The 26,419-nt window shown below is 37.0% G+C and overlaps 1 protein-coding gene and 1 pseudogene across 8 annotated transcripts in view; one reads left to right on the top strand and one right to left on the bottom strand.

Moving 5' to 3' along the window:
• The window catches only part of GANC (glucosidase alpha, neutral C), a 132,395-nt gene that overhangs the window by 32,199 nt on the left and 73,777 nt on the right, over nt 1-26,419 (bottom strand). For 7 of the 8 annotated variants that reach the window (XR_013162352.1, XR_013162353.1, XR_013162354.1 and 4 more), the window contains exons 12-16: nt 19,706-19,941; nt 17,487-17,613; nt 16,509-16,588; nt 14,566-14,709; nt 13,003-13,099 (exon numbers count right to left, since the gene is read on the bottom strand). Coding sequence is in view for 4 of the 8 variants with exons in the window: in XM_077127557.1 (XP_076983672.1) it covers nt 13,003-13,099; nt 14,566-14,709; nt 16,509-16,588; nt 17,487-17,613; nt 19,706-19,941 (684 nt within the window). In the remaining 4 variants the exon portion in view is untranslated. The remainder of the gene's footprint in view (nt 1-13,002; nt 13,100-14,565; nt 14,710-16,508; nt 16,589-17,486; nt 17,614-19,705; nt 19,942-26,419) is intronic. The other variant, XR_013162355.1, reaches the window with a different exon arrangement.
• Nucleotides 21,848-22,385, top strand: LOC143655126 (NOP protein chaperone 1 pseudogene; annotated as a pseudogene).

Here is a 26,419-nt window from a genome sequence, read left to right as displayed (position 1 = left end):
ATATGCCTTAAAGTCAGGCAGCGCGAGACCTCCAGCTTCGTTTTTTTTCCTCAAGATGTTTTTAGCAATTCGGGGCACCCTGCCCTTCCAGATAAATTTGCTTATTGGTTTTTCTATTTCTGAAAAATAAGTTGTTGGGATTTTGATTGGTATTGCATTGAATCTGTAAATCAATTTAGGTAGGATTGACATCTTAACTATATTTAGTCTTCCAATCCATGAACACGGTATGCCCTTCCATCTATTTAGGTCTTCTGTGATTTCTTTTAACAGTTTTTTGTAGTTTTCTTTATATAGGATTTTTGTCTCTTTGGTTAAAGTTATTCCTAGGTATTTTATTCTTTTAGTTGCGATTGTAAATGGGATTCGTTTCTTGATTTCTGCCTCAGCTTGTTCATTACTAGTGTATAGAAAAGCTACAGACTTTTGAATGTTGATCTTGTAGCCTGCTACTTTGCTGTACTCATTTATTAGCTCTAGTAATTTTGTTGTGGATTTTTCTGGGTTTTCTACATATAGTATCATATCGTCTGCAAACAGTGATAGTTTTACTTCTTCCTTTCCAATTTTGATGCCTTGTATTTCTTTTTCTTGCCTAATTGCTCTGGCTAGAACTTCCAACACAATGTTGAATAATAGTGGTGATAGTGGACATCCTTGTCTTGTTCCTGATCTTAGGGGGAAAGTTTTCAATTTTTCCCCATTGAGGATGATATTAGCTGTGGGTTTTTCATATATTCCCTCTATCATTTTAAGGAAGTTCCCTTGTATTCCTATCTTTTGAAGTGTTTTCAGCAGGAAAGGATGTTGAATCTTGTCAAATGCCTTCTCTGCATCAATTGAGATGATCATGTGATTTTTCTGCTTTGATTTGTTGATATTCGCTCATTTTTTGAAGGAAAGTTTTGCTCGATATAGAATTCTTGGTTGGCAGTTTTTCTCTTTTAATAATTTAAATATATCATCCCACTGTCTTCTTGCCTCCATGGTTTCTGCTGAGAGATCTGCACATAGTCTTATTGGGCTTCCCTTGTATGTGATGGATTGCTTTTCTCTTGCTGCTTTCAAGATTCTCTCTTTCTTTTTCACCTCTGACATTCTGATTAGTAAATGTCTTGGAGTATGTCTATTTGGATCTATTGTCTTTGGGGTTTGCTGCACTTCTTGGATTTGTAATTTTAAGTCTTTCATAAGAGTTGGGAAATTTTCAGTGCTAATTTCCTCCATTAGTTTTTCTCCTCCTTTTCCCTTCTCTTCTCCTTCTGGGATACCCGCAACACGTATATTCATGCGCTTCATATAGTCTTTCAACTCCCTGAGTCCCTGCTCATATTTTTCCATTTTTTCCCCTATATTTTCTTTTTCTTGCCGGATTTCAGATGTTCCGCCCTCCAGTTCACTAATCCTATGTTCTGTCTCTCGAAATCTACCATTGTAGGTTTACACTGTTTTTTTTCATCTCTTCTGCCATGCCTTTCATGCCTGTAAGTTCTGTGATTTGTTTTTTCACACTTTCAATTTCTTCTTTTTGTTCATTCCTTGCCTTCTTTATATCCTCCTTCAATTCACTGATATGGTTTTCCCTGAGGGTAGGTTGAAAGACTTTCCTGTGAAGTCTCTGGACTCTGTTTTTCTTAACCTGCCCAGTATGTGGTGCTTGTCTGCCTGTGGGTCCCACCAGCATAAGATGATGCGGTACCTTTAACTTCAGTGGACTCTCCCTGCTGGGGGCGTGGTGGAGACAGAGGAGAGGTTGTAGGCTGGTTTTAATGGCTTCAAATTACCAAGCCCTGATGTCTGAATTCCTTGAGGGAGGGATTCCACCTGAGTTGGACTTCACCCCTCCCCTGGGGAAGGCACAGGCTCCGGACAAGCCCCCAAATCTTTTGCACGATTTTAAATTAGTTGTTTGTCATTTTATTAAGTTGTAAAGTTCCTTATATATTCTGGATTCAAGTCCTTTAAAAGATATTTATGTATATTGCAAATATTTTTTCTCAGTCTATGGCTTGCCTTTTCACTTTCTTAACAATGTCTTTGAAAGGGTGGAAATTTTTGGTTTTGAAGTCCAAATTATCATTTTTTTCCCTTTATGGTTCATGCTGTCTGTGATTTATCTAAGAAATCTTTGCCTATTCCAAAGTCACAAAGACTTTTCTATGTTTTCTTCTAGATGGTTGTTTTATTTTTTGCTTTTATAATTTGGGTCTATACTGCATTTTGAGTTAATTTTTGTTTATGGTGTGAGGTAAGGGTCAAGGTTTATTTTTTCCCATTTTGTGGAAAAATTATCCTTTCTGAAATTCATTGGATGGCCTTCACACATATTTTAGAATATTTCTGGATTCTCTATACTGTTCCATTGAAATATATGTCTATTCCTCCCTCCCTCCCCCCAAAAAAACCCTCTAAAATTTGAGAGTAGTGGTACAGTCTACAATGGGGAGACATAATATCAGTTGCAATAACAATAGCTAACATTTACTGAGCCCTTACTGAGCCAGGTTATGCTAAATACTTGTATTATCTCACTTACCATGAAAATGCTATCAAGAAAATACTATTATTGACTCTATTTTTACAGGTGGGGGAACTGAGGAAAACAGTGGATATATATATATATATATAATCTGCCCAGAGTTATTAAGTGCTAGAGCCAGGACTAGAACCCAGTCTGACTCCAAAGCCAGTGATTTTGTTCATCATAGAAGAGTTTGTAAAGATAGATTATAAAAAGGGATCCATATACTAAAAGGGATCCATAATAGGAAATAAATCCTTATTTTACTAAATCTGGAATATTACTGTCTATCTTCTACCAAAATAGCTTTGTTTTAATACTTTTGTTTTACTCTTCTATAGAAATTTTAGGCTGTCCTATGGTCAGCAAAGAAACATATTTTCAAGGCGCTATTCTTTTTAAACAGTACTGTAGTAATTTCTCCTTGAATTCAAATGCAATATATAATATCAACATTATGATTTTGAAATCCACATGATAACATTCTAACCAGGGAAGAGAGCTCATATGAATATGCAGATGTTTTCATGTATCATACAGTTGTTTTGTCAGAAGCTCTCTCTGGTTATTAGCCTCAGTTTAAGTCTTAACAAAATCGAGTTCTCTGGAATAACTTGCTACATGGTGGGACAAAGTTGATAGCTTGACAAAGAGTACTGAAAGCGAGGCAGTGCTCCAACATTTAAGAGATCAAAGATTATCTAGTATTCAGAAGTTCTGTTATCTTAATTGCAAATGTTTCATTAAAAATATTTTATACTTTTTTAACAATTAAAAATGATACTTATAGTGAATTTGGAAAATAGAGAAAAAGAAGATTAAAATCACTCATAATTCCCAAGGCACTATATTTTCTTGTATTTTATCTGTCTAAATATCTACCTACTTATTGATTTAGAATACTACCTAAATTTTTTTAAAATTGAGATAATATATAAATATTAGGCATTCTGTTTTTAAATTCTTTTTCATTTCTTGACACATTTTCTCATGCAATTAAAGCTATCATTTAAAAGCACCTCATGAGTTCCTGGAAGATGGCGGCTTAGTAAGATGCGCGGATCTTAGTTTCTTTTCCAGGACACCTACTAGGGGAGTAGAAACGATACAGAAAGCGCCCAAAGCCACAACAGAGATAAAAAAGACAGCGTACCCCATCCTGGAACGGCTGGCTGGCTGAGAGAAGCAGCTCGGGTGAGATCGCCGAGGCGCGCGGGCCTTACCGGGCGGGGTGGCAAGCGGCCGGAGTTACTCCCTTCCCCCTTCCCGGGCCGGCTGGGAGAATTGGAGAGGTGGTCCCCTGAAACCAAGGCGACTGGCGCCCACAACACGCGCAGCCCCCGGACCAACTGAGAGAATTGGATCGGAAACCCCCAGGCCGCGGAGAACGGTGACCCCGTGACTCCCGGGGAACGTGCACTCTCTCGGGTGGGCCGCTGCCGCTGGCGCCCTCCCGCCACGCTTGTTGCCCAGGGCCGACTAGGAAATTCGGACGGGCTCTTTCCCTGGCTGCGGCGACCAGCAACCCTCCCTGCGTTCGGACACCCTCCCTGCGTTCGGACCCCGGCGGACCCCCAGGACGGCGAGAGTTTTCCAAAGTTTAAGGTCCCACAGCACCTTTTACTGGTGGGACCCGCAGACAAACGTGTGCCACGAGCGCCACCTACTGGGCAGGATAAGAAAAATAGAACCCAGAGATTTCACAGAAAAATATTACAACCTTGCTGGGTCCAACACCAAGAGAAATCTGAATAAATGCCCAGACGCCAGCAGCAGAAGATAACTGTCCACGCTCAAAAGATTGAGAATATGGCTCAGTCAAAGGAACAAACCAATAGCTCAAATGAGACACAAGAGCTGAGACAACTAATGCTGAATATACGAACAGAAATGGAAAACCTCTTCAAAAATGAAATTGATAAATTGAGGGAGGACATGAAGAGGACATGGGCTGAACATAAAGAAGAAATAGAAAAACTGAAAAAACAAATCGCAGAACTTATGGAAGTGAAGGATAAAGTAGCAAACATAGAAAAAATAATGGATAGCTACAATGATAGATTTAAAGAGACAGAAGATAGAATTAGTGATTTGGAGGATGGAACATCTGAATTCCAAAAAGGAACAGAAACTATCGGGAAAAGAATGGAAAAATTTGAACAGGGTATCAGGGAACTCAAGGACAATATGAACCGCACAAATATACGTGTTGTGGGTGTCCCAGAAGGAGAAGAGAAGGGAAAAGGAGGAGAAAAACTAATGGAAGAAATTATCACTGAAAATTTCCCAACTCTTATGAAAGACCTAAAATTACAGATCCAAGAAGTACAGCGCACCCCAAAGAGATAAGACCCAAATAGGCGTTCTCCAAGACACTTACTAGTTAGAATGTCAGAGGTCAAAGAGAAAGAGAAGATCTTGAAAGCAGCAAGAGAAAAACAATCCATTACATACAAGGGAAACCCAATAAGACTTTGTGTAGATTTCTCAGCAGAAACCATGGAAGCTAGAAGACAGTGGGATGATATATTTCAAATACTAAAAGAGAAAAACTGCCAACCAAGACTCCTATATCCAGCAAAATTATCCTTCAAAAATGAGGGAGAAATTAAAACATTCTCAGACAAAAAGTCACTGAAAGAATTTGTGACCAAGAGACCAGCTCTGCAAGAAATACTAAAGGGAGCACTAGAGTCAGATACAAAAAGACAGAGAGAGAGATATGGAAAAGAGTGTAGAAAGAAGGAAAATCAGATATGATATATATAATACAAAAGGCAAAATGTTAGAGGAAAATATTATCCAAACAGTAATAACACTAAATGTCAATGGACTGAATTCCCCAATCAAAAGACATAGATTGGCAGAATGGATTAAAAAACAGGATCCTTCGATATGCTGTCTACAGGAAACACATCTTAGACCCAAAGATAAACATAGGTTGAAAGTGAAAGGTTGGGAAAAGATATTTCATGCAAATAACAACCAGAAAAGAGCAGGAGTGGCTATACTAATATCCAACAAATTAGACTTCAAATGTAAAACAGTTAAAAGAGACAAAGAAGGACACTATATACTAATAAAAGGAACAATTAAACAAGAAGACATAACAATCATAAATATTTACGCACCGAATCAGAATGCCCCAAAATACGTGAGGAATATACTGCAAACACTGAAAAGGGAAATAGACTCATATACCATAATAGTTGGAGACTTCAACTCACCACTCTCATCAAGGGACAGAACATCTAGACAGAGGATCAACAAAGAAATAGAGAATCTGAATATTACTATAAATGAACTAGACTTAATAGACATTTATAGGACATTACATCCCACAACAGCAGGATACACCTTTTTCTCAAGTGCTCATGGATCATTCTCAAAGATAGACCATATGCTGGGTCACAAAGCAAGTCTTAACAAATTTAAAAAGATTGAAATCTTACACAACACTTTCTCGGACCATAAAGGAATGATGTTGGAAATCAATAATAGGCAGAGTGCCAGAAAATTCACAAATACGTGGAGGCTCAACAACACACTCCTAAACAACGACTGGGTCAAAGAAGAAATTGCAAGAGAAATTAGCAAATACCTCGAGGCGAATGAAAATGAAAACACAACATATCAAAACTTATGGGACGCAGCAAAGGCAGTGCTAAAAGGGAAATTTATTGCTCTAAATGCCTATATCAGAAAAGAAGAAAAGGCAAAAATTCAGGAATTAACTATCCATTTGGAAGAACTGGAGAAAGAACAGCAAGCTAACCCCAAAGCAAGCAAAAGGAAAGAAATAACAAAGATTAGAGCACAAATAAATGAAATTGAAAACATGAAAACAATAGAGAAAATCAATAAGGCCAGAAGTTGGTTCTATGAGAAAATCAATAAGATTGATGGGCCCTTAGCAAGATTGACAAAAAGAAGAAGAGAGAGGATGCAAATAAATAAGATCAGAAATGGAAGAGGAGACATAACTACTGACCTCACAGAAATAAAGGAGGTAATAACAGGATACTATGAACAACTTTACGCTAATAAATACAACAATTTAGAGGAAATGGACGGGTTCCTGGAAAGACATGAACAACCAACTTTGACTCAAGAAGACATAGATGACCTCAACAAACCAATCACAAGTAAAGAAATTGAATTAGTCATTCAAAAGCTTCCTAAAAAGAAAAGTCCAGGACCAGATGGCTTCACATGTGAATTCTACCAAACGTTCCAGAAAGAATTAGTACCAATTCTCTTCAAACTCTTCAAAAAAATCGAAGTGGAGGGAAAACTACCTAATTCATTCTATGAAGCCAACATCACCCTCATACCAAAACCAGGCAAAGATATTACAAAAGAAGAAAACTACAGACCAATCTCTCTAATGAATACAGATGCAAAAATCCTCAATAAAATTCTAGCAAATCGTATCCAACAACACATTAAAAGAATTATACATCATGACCAAGTAGGATTCATCCCAGGTATGCAAGGATGGTTCAACATAAGAAAATCAATTAATGTAATACACCATATCAACAACTCAAAGCAGAAAAATCACACGATCATCTCAATTGATGCAGAGAAGGCATTCGACAAGATTCAACATCCTATCCTGTTGAAAACACTTCAAAAGATAGGAATACAAGGGAACTTCCTTAAAATGATAGAGGGAATATATGAAAAACCCACAGCTAATATCATCCTCAATGGGGAAAAATTGAAAACTTTCCCCCTAAGATCAGGAACAAGACAAGGATGTCCACTATCACCACTATTATTCAACATTGTGTTGGAGGTTCTAGCCAGAGCAATTAGACAAGAAAAAGAAATACAAGGCATCAAAATTGGAAAGGAAGAAGTAAAACTATCACTGTTTGCAGACGATATGATACTATACGTCAAAAACCCGGAAAAATCCACAACAAAACTACTAGAGCTAATAAATGAGTACAGCAAAGTAGCAGGTTACAAGATCAACATTCAAAAATCTGTAGCATTTCTATACACTAGTAATGAACAAGCTGAGGGGGGAAATCAAGAAACGAATCCCATTTACAATTGCAACTAAAAGAATAAAATACCTAGGAATAAATTTAACTAAAGAGACAAAAAACCTATATAAAGAAAACTACAAAAAACTGCTAAAAGAAATCACAGAAGACCTAAATAGATGGAAGGGCATACCGTGTTCATGGATTGGAAGACTAAATATAGTTAAGATGTCAATCCTACCTAAATTGATTTACAGATTCAATGCAATACCAATCAAAATCCCAACAACTTATTTTTCAGAAATAGAAAAACCAATAAGCAAATTTATCTGGAAGGGCAGGGTGCCCCGAATTGCTAAAAACATCTTGAGGAAAAAAAACGAAGCTGGAGGTCTCGCACTGCCTGACTTTAAGGCATATTATGAAGTCACAGTGGTCAAAACAGCATGGTATTGGCATAAAGATAGATATATCGACCAATGGAATCGAATAGAGTGCTCAGATATAGACCCTCTCATCTATGGACATTTGATCTTTGATAAGGCAGTCAAGCCAACTCACCTGGGACAGAGCAGTCTCTTCAATAAATGGTGCCTAGAGAACTGGATATCCATATGCAAAAGAATGAAAGAAGACCCATCTCTCACACCCTATACAAAAGTTAACTCAAAATGGATCAAAGATCTAAACATTAGGTCTAAGACCATAAAACAGTTAGAGGAAAATGTTGGGAGATATCTTATGGATCTTACAACTGGAGGCGGTTTTATGGACCTTACACCTAAAGCAAGAGCACTGAAGAAGGAAATAAATAAATGGGAACTCCTCAAAATTAAACACTTTTGTGCATCAAAGAACTTCATCAAGAAAGTAGAAAGACAGCCTTCACAATGGGAGACAATATTTGGAAATGATATATCAGATAAAGGTCTAGTATCCAGAATTTATAAAGAGATTGTTCATCTGAACAACAAAAAGACAGCCAACCCAATTACAAAATGGGAAAAAGACTTGAACAGACACCTCTCAGAAGAGGAAATACGGATGGCCAAGAGGCACATGAAGAGATGCTCAATGTCCCTGGCCATTAGAGAAATGCAAATCAAAACCACAATGAGATATCATCTCACACCCACCAGAATGGCCATTATCAACAAAACAGAAAATGACAAGTGCTGGAGAGGATGCGGAGAAAGAGGCACACTTATCCACTGTTGGTGGGAATGTCAAAGGGTGCAACCACTGTGGAAGGCAGTTTGGCGGTTCCTCAAAAAGCTGAATATAGAATTGCCATACGACCCAGCAATACCATTGCTAGGTATCTACTCAAAGGACTTAAGGGCAAAGACACAAACGGACATTTGCACACCAATGTTTATAGCAGCGTTATTTACAATTGCAAAGAGATGGAAACAGCCAAAATCTCCATCAACAGAAGAGTGGCTAAACAAACTGTGGTATATACATACGATGGAATATTATGCAGCTTTAAGACAAGATAAACTTATGAACCATGTAATAACATGGATGGACCTAGAGAATATTATGCTGAGTGAATCCAGCCAAAAACTAAAGGACAAATACTGTATGGTCCCACTGATGTGAACGGACATTCGAGAATAAACTTGAAATATGTCATTGGTAACAGAGTTCAGCAGGAGTTAGAAACAGGGTAAGACAATGGGTAATTGAAGCTGAAGGGATACAGACTGTGCAACAGGACTAGATACAAAAACTCAAAAATGGACAGCACAATAATACCTAATTGTAAAGTAATCATGTTAAAACACTGAATGAAGCTGCATCTGAGCTATAGGTTTTTGTTTTGTTTTGTTTTGTTTTGTTTTGATTTTACTATTATTACTTTTATTTTTTTCTCTATATTAACATTCTATATCTTTTTCGGTTATGTTGCTAGTTCTTCTAAACCAATGCAAATGTACTAAGAAATGATGATCATGCATCTATGTCATGATGTTAAGAATTAATGATTGCATGTGTAGAATGGTATGATCTCTAAATGTTGGGTTAATTTCTTTTTTCCCGTTAATTAAAAAAAAAAAAAAAAAAAGAGAAGGGATAATTGGAGATGAAGGGATACAGACTGTACAACGGGACTGGATATAAAAACTCAGAAATGGACAGCACAATACTACCCAATTGTAATGCAATTATGTTAAAACACTGAATGAAGCTGCATGTGAGGTATAGGTTTTTTGTTTTTGTTTTTTTTGTTTTTTTTTCTTTCTATTATTGTTTTAATTCTTATTCTGTTGTCTTTTTATTTCTTTTTCTAAATCGATGCAAATGTACTAAGAAATGATGAATATGCAACTATGTGATGTTATTAAGAATTACTGATTGTACATGTAGATTGGAATGATTTCTAATTGTTTTGTTAATTCTTTTTTTAATTAATAAAAAAAAAAAGTACCTCATGATACAGTCTATGGATACACAATACTTTTATAATTATAGTCTTATTGTTAGGTATTTAGATTTTCTCTCTGGCCCCCATTTTTTTGGTTTTAAGAACTAATGCTGAGGAGGTCAGGGGCAAAAAAGATTGAAAGATTCTGTAGAGAGGCATACCAGAGTCCTGAAAAGTCCTAAATAAGGTTTTCAAATTTTTATAAATTTAAAGCAAGCAAAAAAGTTTTTGCCAGTCTTAGAACCAATATTTCTGAACTACAGAAGGTCTTAGCCTGTGTTAAGTTAAAAAAAAGAAGTATATCAAGTTCTGTGCCATTTTCATCAGAGGCATGTATATCTCCTCTGGAAGGAGACTACAAAGCAGGCTTGTTAAGCTTCTTGTTACTTGCTGCTCAAGAAATGTCTTCCCATTCAGAATATGCCTTGCACATGACTCACCTGAGTACCCGGCTATTTAGTGAAGTTGCCAGACCCACTGATTCCAAATCCATGCAAGCAGTGAAACTGTTTAGTGAACACACTTTGAGGAAGGAAACTTATGACTGGTATCCAAATTATAGCACTTATTTTGCACTCATGGGGATACTATGTTGCATTAACTAGGGTTCTCTAGAGAACTAGAATCAGCAGGAAATATTCGTAGATATAAAATTTACAAAAGTGTCTCACATAACCGTGGGAATGTAGAGTCAAAAATCTGTAGGGCAGAACCTCCAACCTTGGGTTTTGTTCATATGAAACTTAATCCCACAAAGAATAGGTTAAACCTACTTAAAATTAGGCCTAAGAGTCACCCCCACGAGAACCTCTTCTGTTGCTCAGATGTGCCTCTCTCTCTTGGCCGACACAGCAAGCAAACTCACTGGCCTCCCCCTCTCTATGTGGGACATGACTCCTAGGGGTGTGGATCTTCCTGGCAATGGGACAGAAATCCTAGAATGAGCTGGAACTCAGCACCAAGGAACTGAGAAAATCTTCTTGACCAAAAGGGGGAAGAGTGAAATGAGACAAAATAAAGTGTCAGTGGCTGAGAGATTCCAAATAGAGTAGAGGTTATCCTGGAGGTTATTCTTACACATTAAGTAGATATCACTTGTTTAGTTAAGGTGTAATGGAGAGGCTGGAGGGAACTGCCTTAAAATGTGGAGCTGTGCTCCAGTGACCATGTTTCTTGAAGATAATTGTATGATGATATGGCTGCTGCACTGTGACTGTGTGGTTGTGAGAGCCTTGTGTCTGATGTTCCTTTTTTCTACCTTATTGATGGACAAGTAAAACATAAGGATTAAAAATAAGTAATAAGGGGAACAAATGTTAAAATAAATTTAGTAGGTTGAAATGCTGGTGATCGGTGAAGGGGAGGGGCAAGGGGTATGGTATGTATGATTTTTTTCTTTTTTTTTTTTATTGCTTTTTCTGAATTAATGCAGATGTTCTAAGAAATGATCATGATGATGAATATACAACTATGTGATGACAGTGTGAATTCTTGATTATATTACAAGAACGGAAAGATTATACGATAAGAATGTTTGTGTTTATATGTGGTTATGTATCATAAATAAACAATAAATTAAAAAAAAATCTGTAGGGCAGGCTGTGAAGCTGATGACTCCGATGAAGGGTCTGGAGGAACTCCACAGTAAAGGTTTGCTGGCCGAAGCAGGAAGAGAGACTGTCTCTTTTGAATCCTCCCAAAAGCCTTCCAGTGATTAGATTAAATGCCACTCATCACAGAAGACACTTCCTTTGGCTGATTACGAATGCAATCAGCTGTGGATACAGCCAATGCGATTATGATTTAATTCTATGAAATGTCCTCATAGGAACAGACAGGCCAGCATTGCCCCAACAGACAAACGGGTACACCACCGGGCCAAGTTGACACATGAACCTGACTATGACATATGTTTTCATGGTCTCTATATAGATGAGCATCAAGATTTTATAGATGAGCAATTGCAACTAAAGAAGCTCTGTGGAAAGGAGAAACCAAGGAAAGAAGGGAAAAGAGCAGCAAACAGGAAATAGTGCTGATGTACCGAAAGAGAAAATTTCTTCAATGACTAAGGGCAGAAAAAAGTTTGTTTAATGTTTTCCCACATATTGTAGGAATGTAATCTTCCTAAATTGAAGGTTATTTGGAGGAACATGATCATCTCCATTTTGAAATCCAATCCAGTTAAATTTTGACTGGTTTCTTGAACACATTCTAATTCTGCAAATTTTTTTTGGCCTTGGTTTTGTAATATGAGATTTACCTAATTTCCTAAAGAAATGATAAATTATTGTTTAATGACTTGTTTGGGACAGAGTTGGGACATGGAGAAGTGGAGGGGAGAATTCATTAAATGACTATCCTGAAGAAAAACAACAACTAATGCTTTGGAACCTCTGTGGACATGAAACTTTGCTTGAGATGACAATACTTTGGCTTCTTCCACGGTACACAGGGGCTGGCATGCAGGGGTGGAGTGGGAGGCCTAATAACGTCCCTGGTACAACAGACGATCGATTCTTCAAACTAGGACCTAAGCTCCCAGCTATTTGTGTAAGACCAAGGTACTTAAAATAGCCTTCCTGCCATGGGGTGGTTAATAGAACTATATCTGCATTAGCTAGGAAACTGGGGATCCAGTTATAGATGACCCTGATCACCAGCAATAGCTAGATCTATTTTAAGCCACATTACTAAGTGTAACAGGTGGCTGAAGGATATACTAGAAATATATTTTCCCTAGTTTTGATAAATCAAAGGCACAGGACCAGAGGTAACCATCAGAGCAATATCCTTTTAAGTCACTCTCCCAATGACTAAGTGGTCAATGCTTCAGTGGTAAATATGTAATGAAACATTATTCAAATTGGTTTACTGTATATGACAAGACAAATACATACTTCAAGGCACATCACTCTCTATGATCTAAGTCCTGCCCAATGCCTTCTGAAAGAGAAGGCATCAACACAGTAGCAAATATATACCACAAATGGTCAAAAAAGACAGGTTACCAACTTGAGTTCTAAAATCTGATAATATGAACTATTCCTTACCATACTTTTGTGATCCAGCAAAGAAAGAACGTGTAAGAACAAAGGGTCTCTCTTTCCCTTTAGATCGCTGTATCAATCCTTCTGCAGTAGCCATTTGCTGTTAACACCAAATTTCAAAAGAGAAATTTTGAGATTGGGGCATTGTACAGACATCCCCAATAAACTATCTAACATGCAAAAAGCAACACAGTAAAGTGGGAATAGGAAATGGAAAATGTTAAAATAAATCCATAAAAAAATTTTATGAAATAAAACTTCTCTAAATTCTCCTATTTTATTACAATAGCAATGAAAATAATAGTAAATAAAAACCTAAGCTAGCATTTATTCGGTGTTTACTAGTGCTAGGCATTTTGTAAGATTTTTCTCAAATAAGCTATACAACAACCTTTGAGACACATGGTTTTCACAGATGAAAATACTGAGATTCAGAGAGGTTAACTGACTAGTCCTCACATACTAAGAAAATTCTCTAAATAAGCAGTTTGTGGTTGTAGCAACAGGCTATTAGAGAAGAAAACAAATACTACGGTAAACCTTGTTGTATCAAGCCAGTACCCCCACCCTCACCCGACCCCCCAGAAAATACCAACTGGTGGGCTGGCCATAAGAATACAATAATATTCTAAAAATATCAAATAAACAGGTATAAATTAGTGTAAGTGAGTGGCAAGTCTTTTTTGGATGTGACTGGCAAATGGCAGACAATTCTCCTTTCTGTTGAGAAGGTTAAATACTTAAAGAAAGCATTTAAAAAGTATATTTATTACAATAAAACAGTTATCCCTAATACAGACTGTGAAGTACAGTTAATAGAATACTTATAATAATATTGCTTCACCCATTATAATAATGAAGGTACCATGTTAATTTAAAGTATTAATAATAGGGAAAACTGTATATGAGTGATGAAGGTATACAGGAACTCTATTTTTGCATCATTCTTCTGTAAATTGACAACTTCTCTAACAACAACAAAAGAATATATTGAAATTGCAGATCTGTATTGTAAAAGAATTGAGAAACATTTGTTTTAATTACCTTTTTTTGTATACTGTATGGTGGGGTCACATTTCATTATTTTTCCATGTGAATATCCCATTTGCAGCACCATTTATTGAATTTTTGTTTGTTTGTGGTATTGCTTGTTGCTTGTTTATTTTTAGGGAAACGCATGGATGGGGAATCAAACCTGAATCTCCTGCATGGCAGGTGAGAATTCTACCACTGAACAACCCTTGCACCCCCTTAACTGCCTTTGTTTTTATTTTGAGGTAGTTTGCAGTGCTACTTACTAATAGTTCCTATCAAGGCTGAAATTTCTGTCTTGTCATTAGTCCCATAATCTTTGAAAATTCATTATGGAGGGAAAAGAAGTAAAAGGAGATACAAAAAGAAAGTCTTGTATTGGCTACAATCTGACAAGGCTCACTGCAGTTATGGAGAAAGATACACAAGGGAAAATGAATAGTACAGTATGGCTATTACAAAACAAATAACTTTTAACCCAAAAAGCAGGGTACACGTGGGTCCAAGTGACTTTTTTTGAACAATAGTTCTTACCTGGTAAAAACCATAGATGTTGTGAAGTTCTCTGTGTTCCCAATTGCCATGATGAATGGCATTCTTCTGCATGGTTTGCTCTGGCCCTCTAAAGACAGAGGGTTCATTCATGTCGTTCCATATGAAGAGGATGTCAGTAGATCCCTAGCAAGTAAATTCTATAATGATACTTTCACAGTGTTGATCTTAACGTGATAGTTTCTTTCATTTCTCTTTCTTACACCTTTTAATTTACTTATTTATTATGTTTATTATCTATCTTCTGTTCTTCTGCTCTGCTGCTAAAATATAAGCTCCACAGGGCAGGGAATTTAATCTACTTTGTTCAGTGATAAATCCCAAACACCCAGAACAATATCTGGCCTGCAGAACGTTCTCAATAAATATTCGTTGATAAATGAAATAATGTTGTATTGAACTGTCTGGGAAATATATACTTCCCAGCCAAGTCTACTCTGAAACCTACCCTTGAAAACCTCAACAGGAAAAGTTGTGTTCTCTACATCATCCATCATCCGCTATAACTTTTAACTAAAAGCAATTATAACTGTACATGGCAAGAATGTACCTTCCCTCTAATATTCTGGAAGATTTCACAGGTAAGATATCTGTTTGTTAGCATCATGATCTATAGTTTGTATTCTATATAGAATTGTTTAGAGTGAGAAAGGACAGTTGAGTCATGTAGTTAAGATAGAGTTGCAACCCGTTTTATAGAATCCCTGGTCTTTCACCATTAACTGAATTGCTACAATGATAAAGCAGCTCATTCCATTATTTTCTGAAAGTCCTGCTCCTTATAACATACCCTCACAGGTCCTAGCTTAACTCTGGGACAACATAGACTGCATTTACTTTCTCACCTAGGCAACAGTCTTTCAAACGCCTACAGTGGCTTACATGTTTGTTTGTTTTGACTCTTAACCTTCAACTATGTCTAAACATGTGCACTTCTATGAACATGGCTATATTCCAAATGTTTAACTACCTTATCTGCCCTTCTTTAGTACTCTCTAAAGCAGGGTTTCACAAACTTTCTCTGTAAAGGGCTATACAGTAAATATTTGTCTTTGCCAGTCATATGGACTCTTTTTACTAATTCCTCAATTATGCCACTGTAGTGAGAAACCAGTCATAGACAACGGACAAATGAAAGGGCACAAATGGATTTGGTCCGAGGGTTGTCTATCCCTGCTCTGAGTTATTGGTATCCTAATACATGATGCTTAGAGATTTAGCAACTTAACTAGGGTTAAGAGCTGGGTTTGGGAGACAAGCACACCTGAATTCAAATCTTAGGTCTAGATGGGAGACCTTGGAAGAGTTTTAAACTTTTCCATACCTCAGTTTTCTCATCAGTGGGTTAGAGAGTTAAATATAGTTCCAACTTCAGAGGATTATTGTGAATGAAAGGGTATAATGCACGTAAAGTGGTTAGCACATGATAAATGCTCAAATACATCACCATCACCAATCATGACTGGTGAGAACAGTTCTCCAGATGTGGCCTCTCCAGTTTGCTCTGTGGTTCTTATAAGATTTTAATAATTATTTATTAAGATACTTAAAGTTTTTCTGACACTTATACTTGGCAAGATATTTTGACATTATGCCAAAACATATTTAAATAATAGCTGTAGAATACTATTTTATATAAAACTTTATGTAATAACTTGAAAATATAATAAATCTCTGTTGTAAGGTACTAGCATATGAGTCTATTATAATAGATGTTAAAATCACAGCTTCTGTGCATTTGGTAAATCACATGACACCTCTTCTAGTACCACCAATCTGTAATATGAATGTATCCTTGTCTTTTCATCTAGGCGTTATTTATCAAGAGCTACTCAACGAAGCAAAGTAGTTCAATTCAATCACTTTTCTCTCCCTTCTTTCATCCTTTCAAGTAACTAGGAAAGAACAAAAGAATAAATACAAACCTGATAAACAGGGAAGTCAAAAAGACCTGAATACCACTCTCTGACCTTGGGGTTGGTGAAATCCAGGTAAGAAGAGAGACCTATAGAGTCAGAATAGACAGCCTGTTAGGAGCTGTGGTCTTGTGGTTACGATGTTATATAAGAAAGAATATCAATGTGAGGGCTGGATAATCAATGCACACCTCACATCAAATGTAAAAGACAGATGATAGAGAAGTATGGTATAAGAAGTGAATGAAGGTGATGTGGGATTCCAGTGATAATCATAGACCTTTCAACAAGGGGAATGCCAATAAACATGTGTCAGTCCCTCACTAATGGCCTAAGATCTCCAAGTAAGGATGGCAAATATCTTGGAGTGAACCTTAAAAAGGAATGGAGAAATGTTTTATAGGTGATGTAATGGGGAAAAGGTATGAATAGTTTCCTTATGTGCATAGATTTATGATAGAGTAGCCAAAAATTAAAATCAAATTATGCTTTATGGCTATTTCTTTTTGTCCTTCGAAGAGTTTCTACTAAGGCTTTAAACTAGTAATTTTAAAAATGAAGAATCTGGAGTTGCCAGAGACAGCTACAGTCACTTTGTAAACTTCATGAAAGGCTGAGAAGTGAAAGCTATGGGCTAAAAAAAAGAGAAATCACAAGGAAGACTACAGGATCCTTTTTTTCTCCTCCTCCCCTTTTCTCACTCCCTTTCTTTTTATCACTATTTGCTTAGAGAAATAGCATGCCACTGAGGTTTGCTTGTTTTATTTTTCATTTGTTTATATTCATCGATTGATAAACATATACAAAACACACTGTAGCAGGAATTATGAAAGATACAAAAGGGAATATAATCTCTTCCTTAAAGCAGTTTAAAATGTAGTTAGAGGATCAGGAGATGTCTATAAGGAATGAGAATAAAAGCCATGTGACTGCCATTAATTGGGAATGAACAAGTAGAAATAATAACGATATAAAGTGGTATCTTACCAGGCCAGCAAACCCCTTCAAAATCTCCCCCTTCATTATTCTTCACAAAGAAACCCTGTTCCTTGGCCTTAGCATACAAGACATAGTTGGGATCAATCTTGATGTGGGGGTCACTGATGACCACCAGCTGTCAAGATATAAAGATTTGAGTATCTTGTCAGTTTCATACGGGCCACGTGTGCATTTACATGTTTTCATTTTAGTTTTGGGGTTCCAATTCTACCCAAAAACAACTACTATGAGTATTGAAAAGATTTCAGACACCATTAAAGCCGTGTAATCTCTCAGGTACTTATACAAACGTAAACTGATACTAAAATCAGGCCAGTGCTCTTTCATAATTATTGCTTTCCAACCAATACATGTTCTTAGATGTCTTTTACTACCCTTCTATTTGTATGTGGTGCTAGGTGCTATACATTAGTGGGCAGGGTCCTTGCCCCTCAGACTTACAAGATAACACTGACAAAAGCAAACGCTAAAGAAACCAAGAGAATAACATGTTAAAAACATACAAACAAAAAAAAAACCAAACTCAAGGCTACAGGCAGGAGGTTTGATAAAAGCTGTAATCCACAGGCCCATGTCGCTAGCATTTCTCCCTGCCATTCTAATAAAAAAACTCTTACTTTGTCTAGGGCCTCAATACCACTTGTTGACTACAACAGCCTTCTAATCATCCTTCCTCATCTCTATTCGAATTTATCCTACATACATTGCTCAAAATGTCTCCACATGCATACAAAGAAACTTTTGATAAGGTCTCATTCTTTTACAACCAGATTCCCCACTACTCACCTGCACATGCTTTGCCTGTCAAAGCAGCCTCTGGGCTTCTTTCCAAACACCCTGGGTGCTCTAACCCCTGGCTGCATTCTTTCCCTGAAACCCCTCCCTCTATCTCCTCTTATCAGAGATTCATTTTCAGGGTTCATTTAAAATGCACTTCTGGCACAAACCCAGCTTCTTTCTCTTGGCCACCTCTCTACCAGATCTTTCTTTGGCTCTAATGTTACTGCCTGGTACTGTGGTTTTTGTACACTTGCCTTTCTCCTACTCACTGTAAGACCCAGAGAAGTTCATTTCTGCAACCCCCTTCAGCACCAGTATAGCACCTTGACATCAGAAGGCCTCAATAAATAATTCCTCAGAAAGATGTAGGCTCTGGAGTTAGGCAGATCAGTGTTCAGATTCTTGCCCTGCCAATTATTTGCTATGTGCTTTTTGTGTAAACTACCAAATCTAAGCCTCAATTTCCTCATCTGAAAAATGGGAATAACAAGACCTACCCTGTAGTTTTGTGATAACTGGATATAATATGTGTTTTATCATACTGACTGGCCCAAGTTCTTGATAAATGGCAGTAGTTTTATATAAAATGGCAGTTTTGTATAACCCCCCACCCCAGTTCTCCTCTTCATTTTCTTCACTCCTTTCCTCTTTTCGTCATTACTGTTACTACCACCCGCATTCTGGAACAGGAAAGTAGATGCATACACTTAATTTTCAGTGTCTTCTCTCCCTTCCCTTGGCTAGATTGATGGGTGGAGTCTACTAGGGAAGGCTACAGGAAAACAGTGGAACAAAGAATCTCATTTCTTTTTTGATGTTTGATTGCTAAATGCTTTCAAACCCCACTATTCTCCAGAAGGGTAACTTCTGCGTACATCTATTTGGGCAAACTGACAAGAAAATCAGATGCTTCTTCTTTTCGTGCTAACAGGAAGTTCAAACCATGCAAGCCCAGCTATGTGCAGGCATCCTCATCCACCAGCCCCTAACCTCTAACCACTATAAAAGTTTTCTCAGAAATTTCAAACATTTTTGGACCAGTTTGGAGCCAGTCCTGATCTCCCCAGAAAGTCTCATTATATGAGTAACAAACCTTCTCCTGCTATCCTGGTGTATGTGTGGTATCTCAACTTCAGAACCACATGGGACCAGGAGCTGGTACTCTTGTCTTGTTACTACAGGGTGGCCTCAACAAATGGGACCAGGATGGGACTGGGAAGGCTCCTCATCCTTATGGGGACATGACAACCAAGAGAAGGAAGGATAGAGTCACCATCTGTTATCATAGTTATAATTCTATTTGAAGGCCCTATCTTCATGGTCATGTTTTATCAGATAGATTTTCTCAATCAATGTGTCAAAGCAAGTTAAAAAATTTTTTAAAATATTTTGTAATTACAAGGTTCAAAAGTGTAAGATTATTTTACCTTACGTTTTTTGCTCTTGAGCAGCTCTTGCATCCTTTTAGGGTTGGGGAATCTTTTCCTGTCCCAGGTGAAATACCTTTTGCCCCTGGTGTGCTCTATATCCAGCCACATGACATCATAAGGAATGTCATGTTCATCAAATCCTGCATCCACTGCTTTTACATCCTGCTCATCTTCATAGTTCCAGCGGCACTGATGGTACCCCAAGGAGAAGAAAGGAGGCATGGCTTGGGTGCCTAAAAATAGAAAATGACAACTGAGCCACCTACCACAATGATCATCAGCAATTCAATAGACGTTCCCAGGCTAAGTATAGGGTACTAAGCACTGAACTTGGTACTTAGAATATCAAGGAGAAGAAGGCAGTCTCTGCTCTTAAGGAAGTGACAATGTGGCTGATGAGGCAGTCATGTAAATAAACCGCTCTGATCTGAGCTATAACTGCTATGTTAAAGGTATCAGCCCAGTGCTACTGGACCACAGAAGAGTTAATCAATTCTGCCAGCAGTGAAATGTGGAGTTTTAGAAGGCTTTACAGAAGAGGTAATATTCGGTTTGAACCTTGAGGAATAAGGAGTATGCCAGATAGTAAAAATGGACACAGCATTCCAGACACAGGGAATAGAAAAGACACAGAAGCAGAGAAGTACATGGCAGACTCAGGGAACAATAAATACTGCAGGGTGGTTACCGTGTGAGAAACCAGTAGATGAGACTAGAGAGGATCCTGGAATTCAGGTTAGGAATTCTGAATCTTTAATGGGAAGCCATCAAAAGTTTGGCAAGATATAACCTTAGGAGATCTATGTTTTATAAAAATTAGCCACGTAGCAGTGTTGAGATTGACTTGAAGGGAAAGAGACTGTAGGCAAAAAGAACTGTTAGGAAAATTATCATCAAAACATATACTGATTAGATGGAGGACTTCAGGTCAACCACTAGGACTTAGCTCCTTCCTTTCCTAAAGTCCCATTAAAATCACAGTAAAGGGTGGGCCACAGTGGCTCAGCAGGCAGAGTTCTCGCCTGCCATGCTGGAGACCCGGGTTTGATTCCTGGTGCCTGCCCATGCCAAAAAAAAAAAGAATCGCACTAACAAAGGACAAAAAAAAAAAAAAAAAAAAAAAAAAAGAATGAATCCACAAGAACAAAGAGAATGGGAGATGGGACTTTAGGGGATGAATAATTTCATCAAAATTTTGTAAGGTCACATATCTATTGAGCAAAGCCAGGGAAGCTCTCAACAGAGTGCCAACAAATGGGATACTAATAAGAGTACTGATATGCCTGTAAGTTTGGGAGGTGGAGGCACCAGGGAGGGGTGAGGCATGGAGGTGAAAATATGAAATCCTTGCCCCACCCCCATCCTGGCTCCCACAACACTAGCTGTGAAGAGAATACTGTTCTTCTACTCCTCCCCTTTCCCCATCTAATACCAGCATGTAAAACTCATCTAGGCACACAAAGCCTTCAGGCAGGGTATTACATTTATATAGGTGTGGATAGTCAAGGATCGCCAGACATTTGAGGAAAAGTCTCCAAAATCAGACAGGAACTCAAAGAAATAAAAGGATGGTTGAGAAAACATCAAAACATTATCATGATTGTATAGTGTGTGAATATATCTCAACAAAATTGCATTTAAAAACATTATGTGTCTGCAAGGAAAAAGCATAGGAGAATATAACACAAGTATAAGATATTACTAATAATGAAAATCAGATGATAAGAAAGAGCTCTTGGAAATTTGAACTATGATAGCAAAAATGGAAGGTTTGGAAGATACAACTGAGAAAATTGCTCAGAAAATAGACAAAAAAGGGGAAAAATTATAAAATCAGTGTACAAGAAAGAGAGCAAGAAATCATCAAAGGAATAATACCTGACTATTTCCCAGAACTGAAGGACACACTTCTCAAGACTGAACAGATCTACATCTAATACCTAGCATAATGATTATAAAAAGACCCACATTAAGACATTTCATTGTAAATTTTCAAAATTTCAGAATGTTGGAAATTTCAGAATATTAGAGTTAAAGAGAAGATATTAAAAGCTTTCAGAGAGCTGACCCTGACCCCTGCCTAAGTCTCTTTCCTGCATCCTGGCCTGAATAGGCTAGCTCAGGAGGCTCGCGAGAGGCATGGAATTGTGTGGCAAGCCCAAACGCAGTCAGAGGTACTCTTCCACCACCCGGGGCTTTCGGAGGTCTTGGTGCCCAAGGAGCTGCTGACAGTGGGGAATGGCAGCAGCGGAGGTATATTGGACAGATTGCTCATCAACTTCAAGTCTAATTTCAAAAAGAATGCCACTCTTCAAACAGTTTGAGAGGAATCCCTTATTGGACCAAGTACAGACTTTTCTTCCACAGATGGCTCAGGCAAATGAAAAGCAGAAAAAGGAAATGGTTATTGCACCACGTGGTCATTTTGATATTGAAAATGTTGATGGGACTCTTGGAAAAGTTATACAAATGATGTGGCCTACTTCTGATGAATCAGTTTGATTCAAGAGAAGACAGCTCAGTGGAGAGTTTACAAGACAGTTCAGAATCTGAGGATAAAGATTACAGCATTCCTTATGAAGTCAACATAGATAACATTAAGCTTTCTAATTCAGAATGTGGAAAAGGCAAGATAGATGTTTTGGATAGTCCTGCAAGAAAAAAAATAGTGGAATAAATGATCTGAAAAGAAGCAGGTGATATATGCTTGCTAATTCTGTGAAAAAGAATGTGATTCACAGTATTTTGCATTTCAGTTCTCTATGATGCTTTTATTTCATATTCGATGTATTTTGTTTCTGAGAGAAACAAAAGCTGGCTTATAAGGAGTTGGGGATCTTCCAGGGATAGACTTATCTTTGATCTCATGCTAAAGAGATTTAGCATTTAGAAAGCTTAACACTGTGCATGGTGATGCACGAACTTGTTGGCATCTTATTGATTTTGTCTTAAATTATCCTCCTGGATGAAACAACATAATTTTTAAAATTTATTTTTTATTTAAGAAAACAAACAATACACTTAGAACCACCAAAAATGGCTATCTTAGTTAGCTTAACCACAGGCATATTTAAATAAGACAGCCATATAATCACTGTAAAGCCTGTGTTTACACTGCAAGTTTCATGAACCATTTCAAAACTAAGGCAACAAGGAAAAAAATCTACAAATTCAGATGGCAAAGTTCTTAAATTCTAAATATTAAACACTAACTTAGCTACCATTTGATCAGCTGTCAAAACTGTAAATGTTCTCAAAATATCAAGTAGAAAGTTCTTACAAATATCTGTATTGCTATAGTAATAACCAATGTTACTATTTTCCTCATTTCAGGAAAATATGAAGATACAAATATTTTTACAATTAACATCTGAAAATCTTAACCACCTAAAATGTATATCTTAGTTAGCTTATCCATAGGCACATTAAAAAAAAAAAATCTAAGTAATCGTCATAAAGCCTGTTTGTAAAATATATTTCATAAACCTATTTAAAATTAAAACAAGGAAGGAAAAAATCTATAGATACAGGTATCAGAGTTTCTTAAATTCTAAATATTAAACCCTATCTTAAATACCAATTGATTAGCTATCAAAATTGTGTGCGTCTGCCCTCCCCTCTCTACATGGGACATGACTAGCAGGGTTTGTAAACCTCCCTGGCAACATGGGACAGAAATCTAGGATGAGATGGGACTCGGCATCAAGGGATTGAGAAAACCTTCTGAATGAAAAGGAGGAAGACAGAAAAGAACCAAAATAAAGTGTCAGTGGCTGAGAGATTTCAAACAGAGTTGAAATGTTATCCTGGAGGTTATTCTTATGCATTATATAGATATCCCCTTTTTAGTTTATGGCATATTAGAGAGGCTAGAGGGAAGTACCTGAAATTGTACAGCTGTGTTCCAGTAGCATGTTTCTTGAAGATGATTGTATAATGATATAGCTTTTGCAATGTGACTGTGTAATTGTGAAAACTTTGTGTCTGATATTCCTTTTATCTATGGTATGAACAAATAAGTAAAAAATATGGATAAGAAATAAAAAATAATAGGGGGAACAAAGGTTAAAATAAATTAAGTAGATTGAAATACTAGTGGTCAATGAGAGGGAGGGGTAAGGGGTATGCCATGTATGAGTTTTTCTTTTTTATTTCTTTTGTCAGAGAGATGCGAACGTTAAAAGAAATGATCATGGTGATGAATATACAACTATATGATGATATTGTGAGCCACTGATTGTAACCATGTTAAGAAAGTTTGTATGTCAAGAATGTTTGTGTTTGTTGTTTACAATATAAATACAAAATAACCTGTGTTCTCAGAATATCAAATAAAAAGAAATTACATTTATCAACTTTGCTATAATAGTGAGCTATGTTACTAAATATTTTCAAATTTTTGATTTTATGAATTTATTTTAATATTACTATAACTGCTTATTGTTTTTTTAACCTTTTGTTGTAAAATATAACAATAATATACAAAGAAAAGAAAGAAAAATGTGAAATTTTCAAAGCACACTTTAACAAGCAGCTATAGAACAGTTCCCAGAGTTTGTCATGGGCTACCAGGACCACCTCAGATTTTTCCTTCCAGCTGCTCAAAACACTGGCAGTTTTATCAGAGTCATAACAAAAGTATTATACAGTATTTGTCCTTTTGTGTCTGACTTATTTCACTCAGCATTATGTCCTCAAAGTTCATATACATTGTCATATATTTTGGGACATCATTTTGTCTAAATGCTGCATAATACTACAATGTATGTATATACCGCAATTTGTTTATCTACTTATCTGCTGATGGGCAGCTGGATTGTTTCCATTTCTTGGCAATTGTGAACAGCATTGCTATGAACATTGACAACCTAATTTTTTTAGGTTATTATAAAGTCAAACGTATTAGTCATCATTAAAGTGGATTCAAGGAGGGAGAAATTTTTTTAAGGAAAAAATATTTGCAAAAAAAATTTACTTGTATTTATCTTCAGGAATATCAACATACACTAAAGAAAAATTCTTTCCAATTTGAGCTGGGGAAAACCAATGCTCTGTAGTTTGTTCATTGCCAGTGAGTGCAACCACTGAATGTATACAGAATTTACTGGTTTGCAGTGTTTTTTTTTTTCTTTTTTCATAAAGCAACATTTTTTTGTCTGAGTTATTAAAACTGTTTCACACAGTTGTCCACAGTTTGAAAACTATCAAATGCAGAAAATAGCAACACAGGAAAAGTAGGAGGTATAGTATAGAGAAAGGCAATGGCTTTTTCCTTTCAAAGATCAAAATGGTCCCAAGTTGAAGTTGCCTTCTGCTTCATTCTTGATGCTATTAAACATGTTTGGCATCTCATCTGCCGTCCTGGTTTTTATGCAGGAAATTGATCTGAGAATTTAAAGGCCTGCCTACGAGCATGCTGAACTCATGCCAACATTGCCTAATGTACTGGGGTTCTTTTTGAAGCCAGTGCTTCATTAGGCATCATTATGATGATCCTCACATTAGCCTAAGGCATACTGTAAAGACCATGAAGATAATTATCAACGTTTTTTTGGCTATTCTCATCGGAAATTAAACTGAATACTATCTACCATCTCTCCTGGGCTGTACTTCACAAAATACACAAAGATGAACAGATTCACAATAAACATTTCTCAGCTGGAAAGGGGATCATACTATGATTTGTAGCACCAAATATAACTGTGGTTAATAATTAGTGTAAATTTTTTTATAACTTTATTGTATAATATAACATATACACAAAACGAAACAAAAAAGCAATAGTTTCAAACTGCTCTTCAACAAGTAATTAGAGGGCAGATCCCAGAGTGTGTCATGGGATACTATACCATCATCTCAGATTTTTCCTTCTAGTTGCTCCAGGATACAGGAGGCCAGAAGGAATAAATATTTATCACCACATTGAATTTTTTTGTGTGTGAAAAACAACAAATATACAAAACTAATAAAATCCACAGCACAGCACAACAACTGGTTGTAGAACAGATTTCAGAATTTGACATGGGTTACAATTCCTCAATTTTAGGTTTTTACTTCTAGCTGTTCCACGATACTGGAAAATAAAAGATATCAATTTAGTGATTCAGCAATCATATTCATTTGTTAAACTGTACCTTCTCTGTATAACTTGACCATCACCTTTGATTTTTCTAACCCATTCTTTAGGGGTATTTCAGCTATGGCCATTCTAACTTTTTAATATTGGAAGGGTCTGTCAATAATATGGGGTAGAGAGATGAAACTAGCTGATTCTCTCCAGAACTAGCTGTTCCGGACAGGCTGTGCCCTCTAGGTTTCAGGACTTAATCTGGTCCAGGGAACCATCTGTAAGCTCTAAATTATCTAGTGCATGGAACCTTTGTAGAATCTTATATATTGCGCTCAGTGTTCTTTAGGATTGGCTGGAATGGTTTTGTTTGGGGTTTGGCAAGTTATGATAGGTAGCAATGTCTAACTGAAGTCTGCATAAGAGTGATCTCCAGAGTAGCCTCTCAACTCTATTTGAACTCTCTCAGCCACAGATACTTTATTAATTACACTTCTTTTACCCGTCTTGGTCAGGAAGGAGTTGTTGACCCCAAGGTGCCAGGGCCGGACTCATCCCTGGGAGTCATCTCTCATGCCGCCAGGGAGATTTTCACCCTTGGATGTCATGTCCCATGTAGTGGGGAGGTCAATGATTTCACCTAC

Source organism: Tamandua tetradactyla, chromosome 14 (assembly GCF_023851605.1).
Source record: "Tamandua tetradactyla isolate mTamTet1 chromosome 14, mTamTet1.pri, whole genome shotgun sequence".
Taxonomy (NCBI): Eukaryota; Metazoa; Chordata; class Mammalia; order Pilosa; family Myrmecophagidae; genus Tamandua; species Tamandua tetradactyla.
Note: the sequence above shows the minus strand (reverse complement) of the source record. Positions and strands in the feature narration are given on the sequence as shown.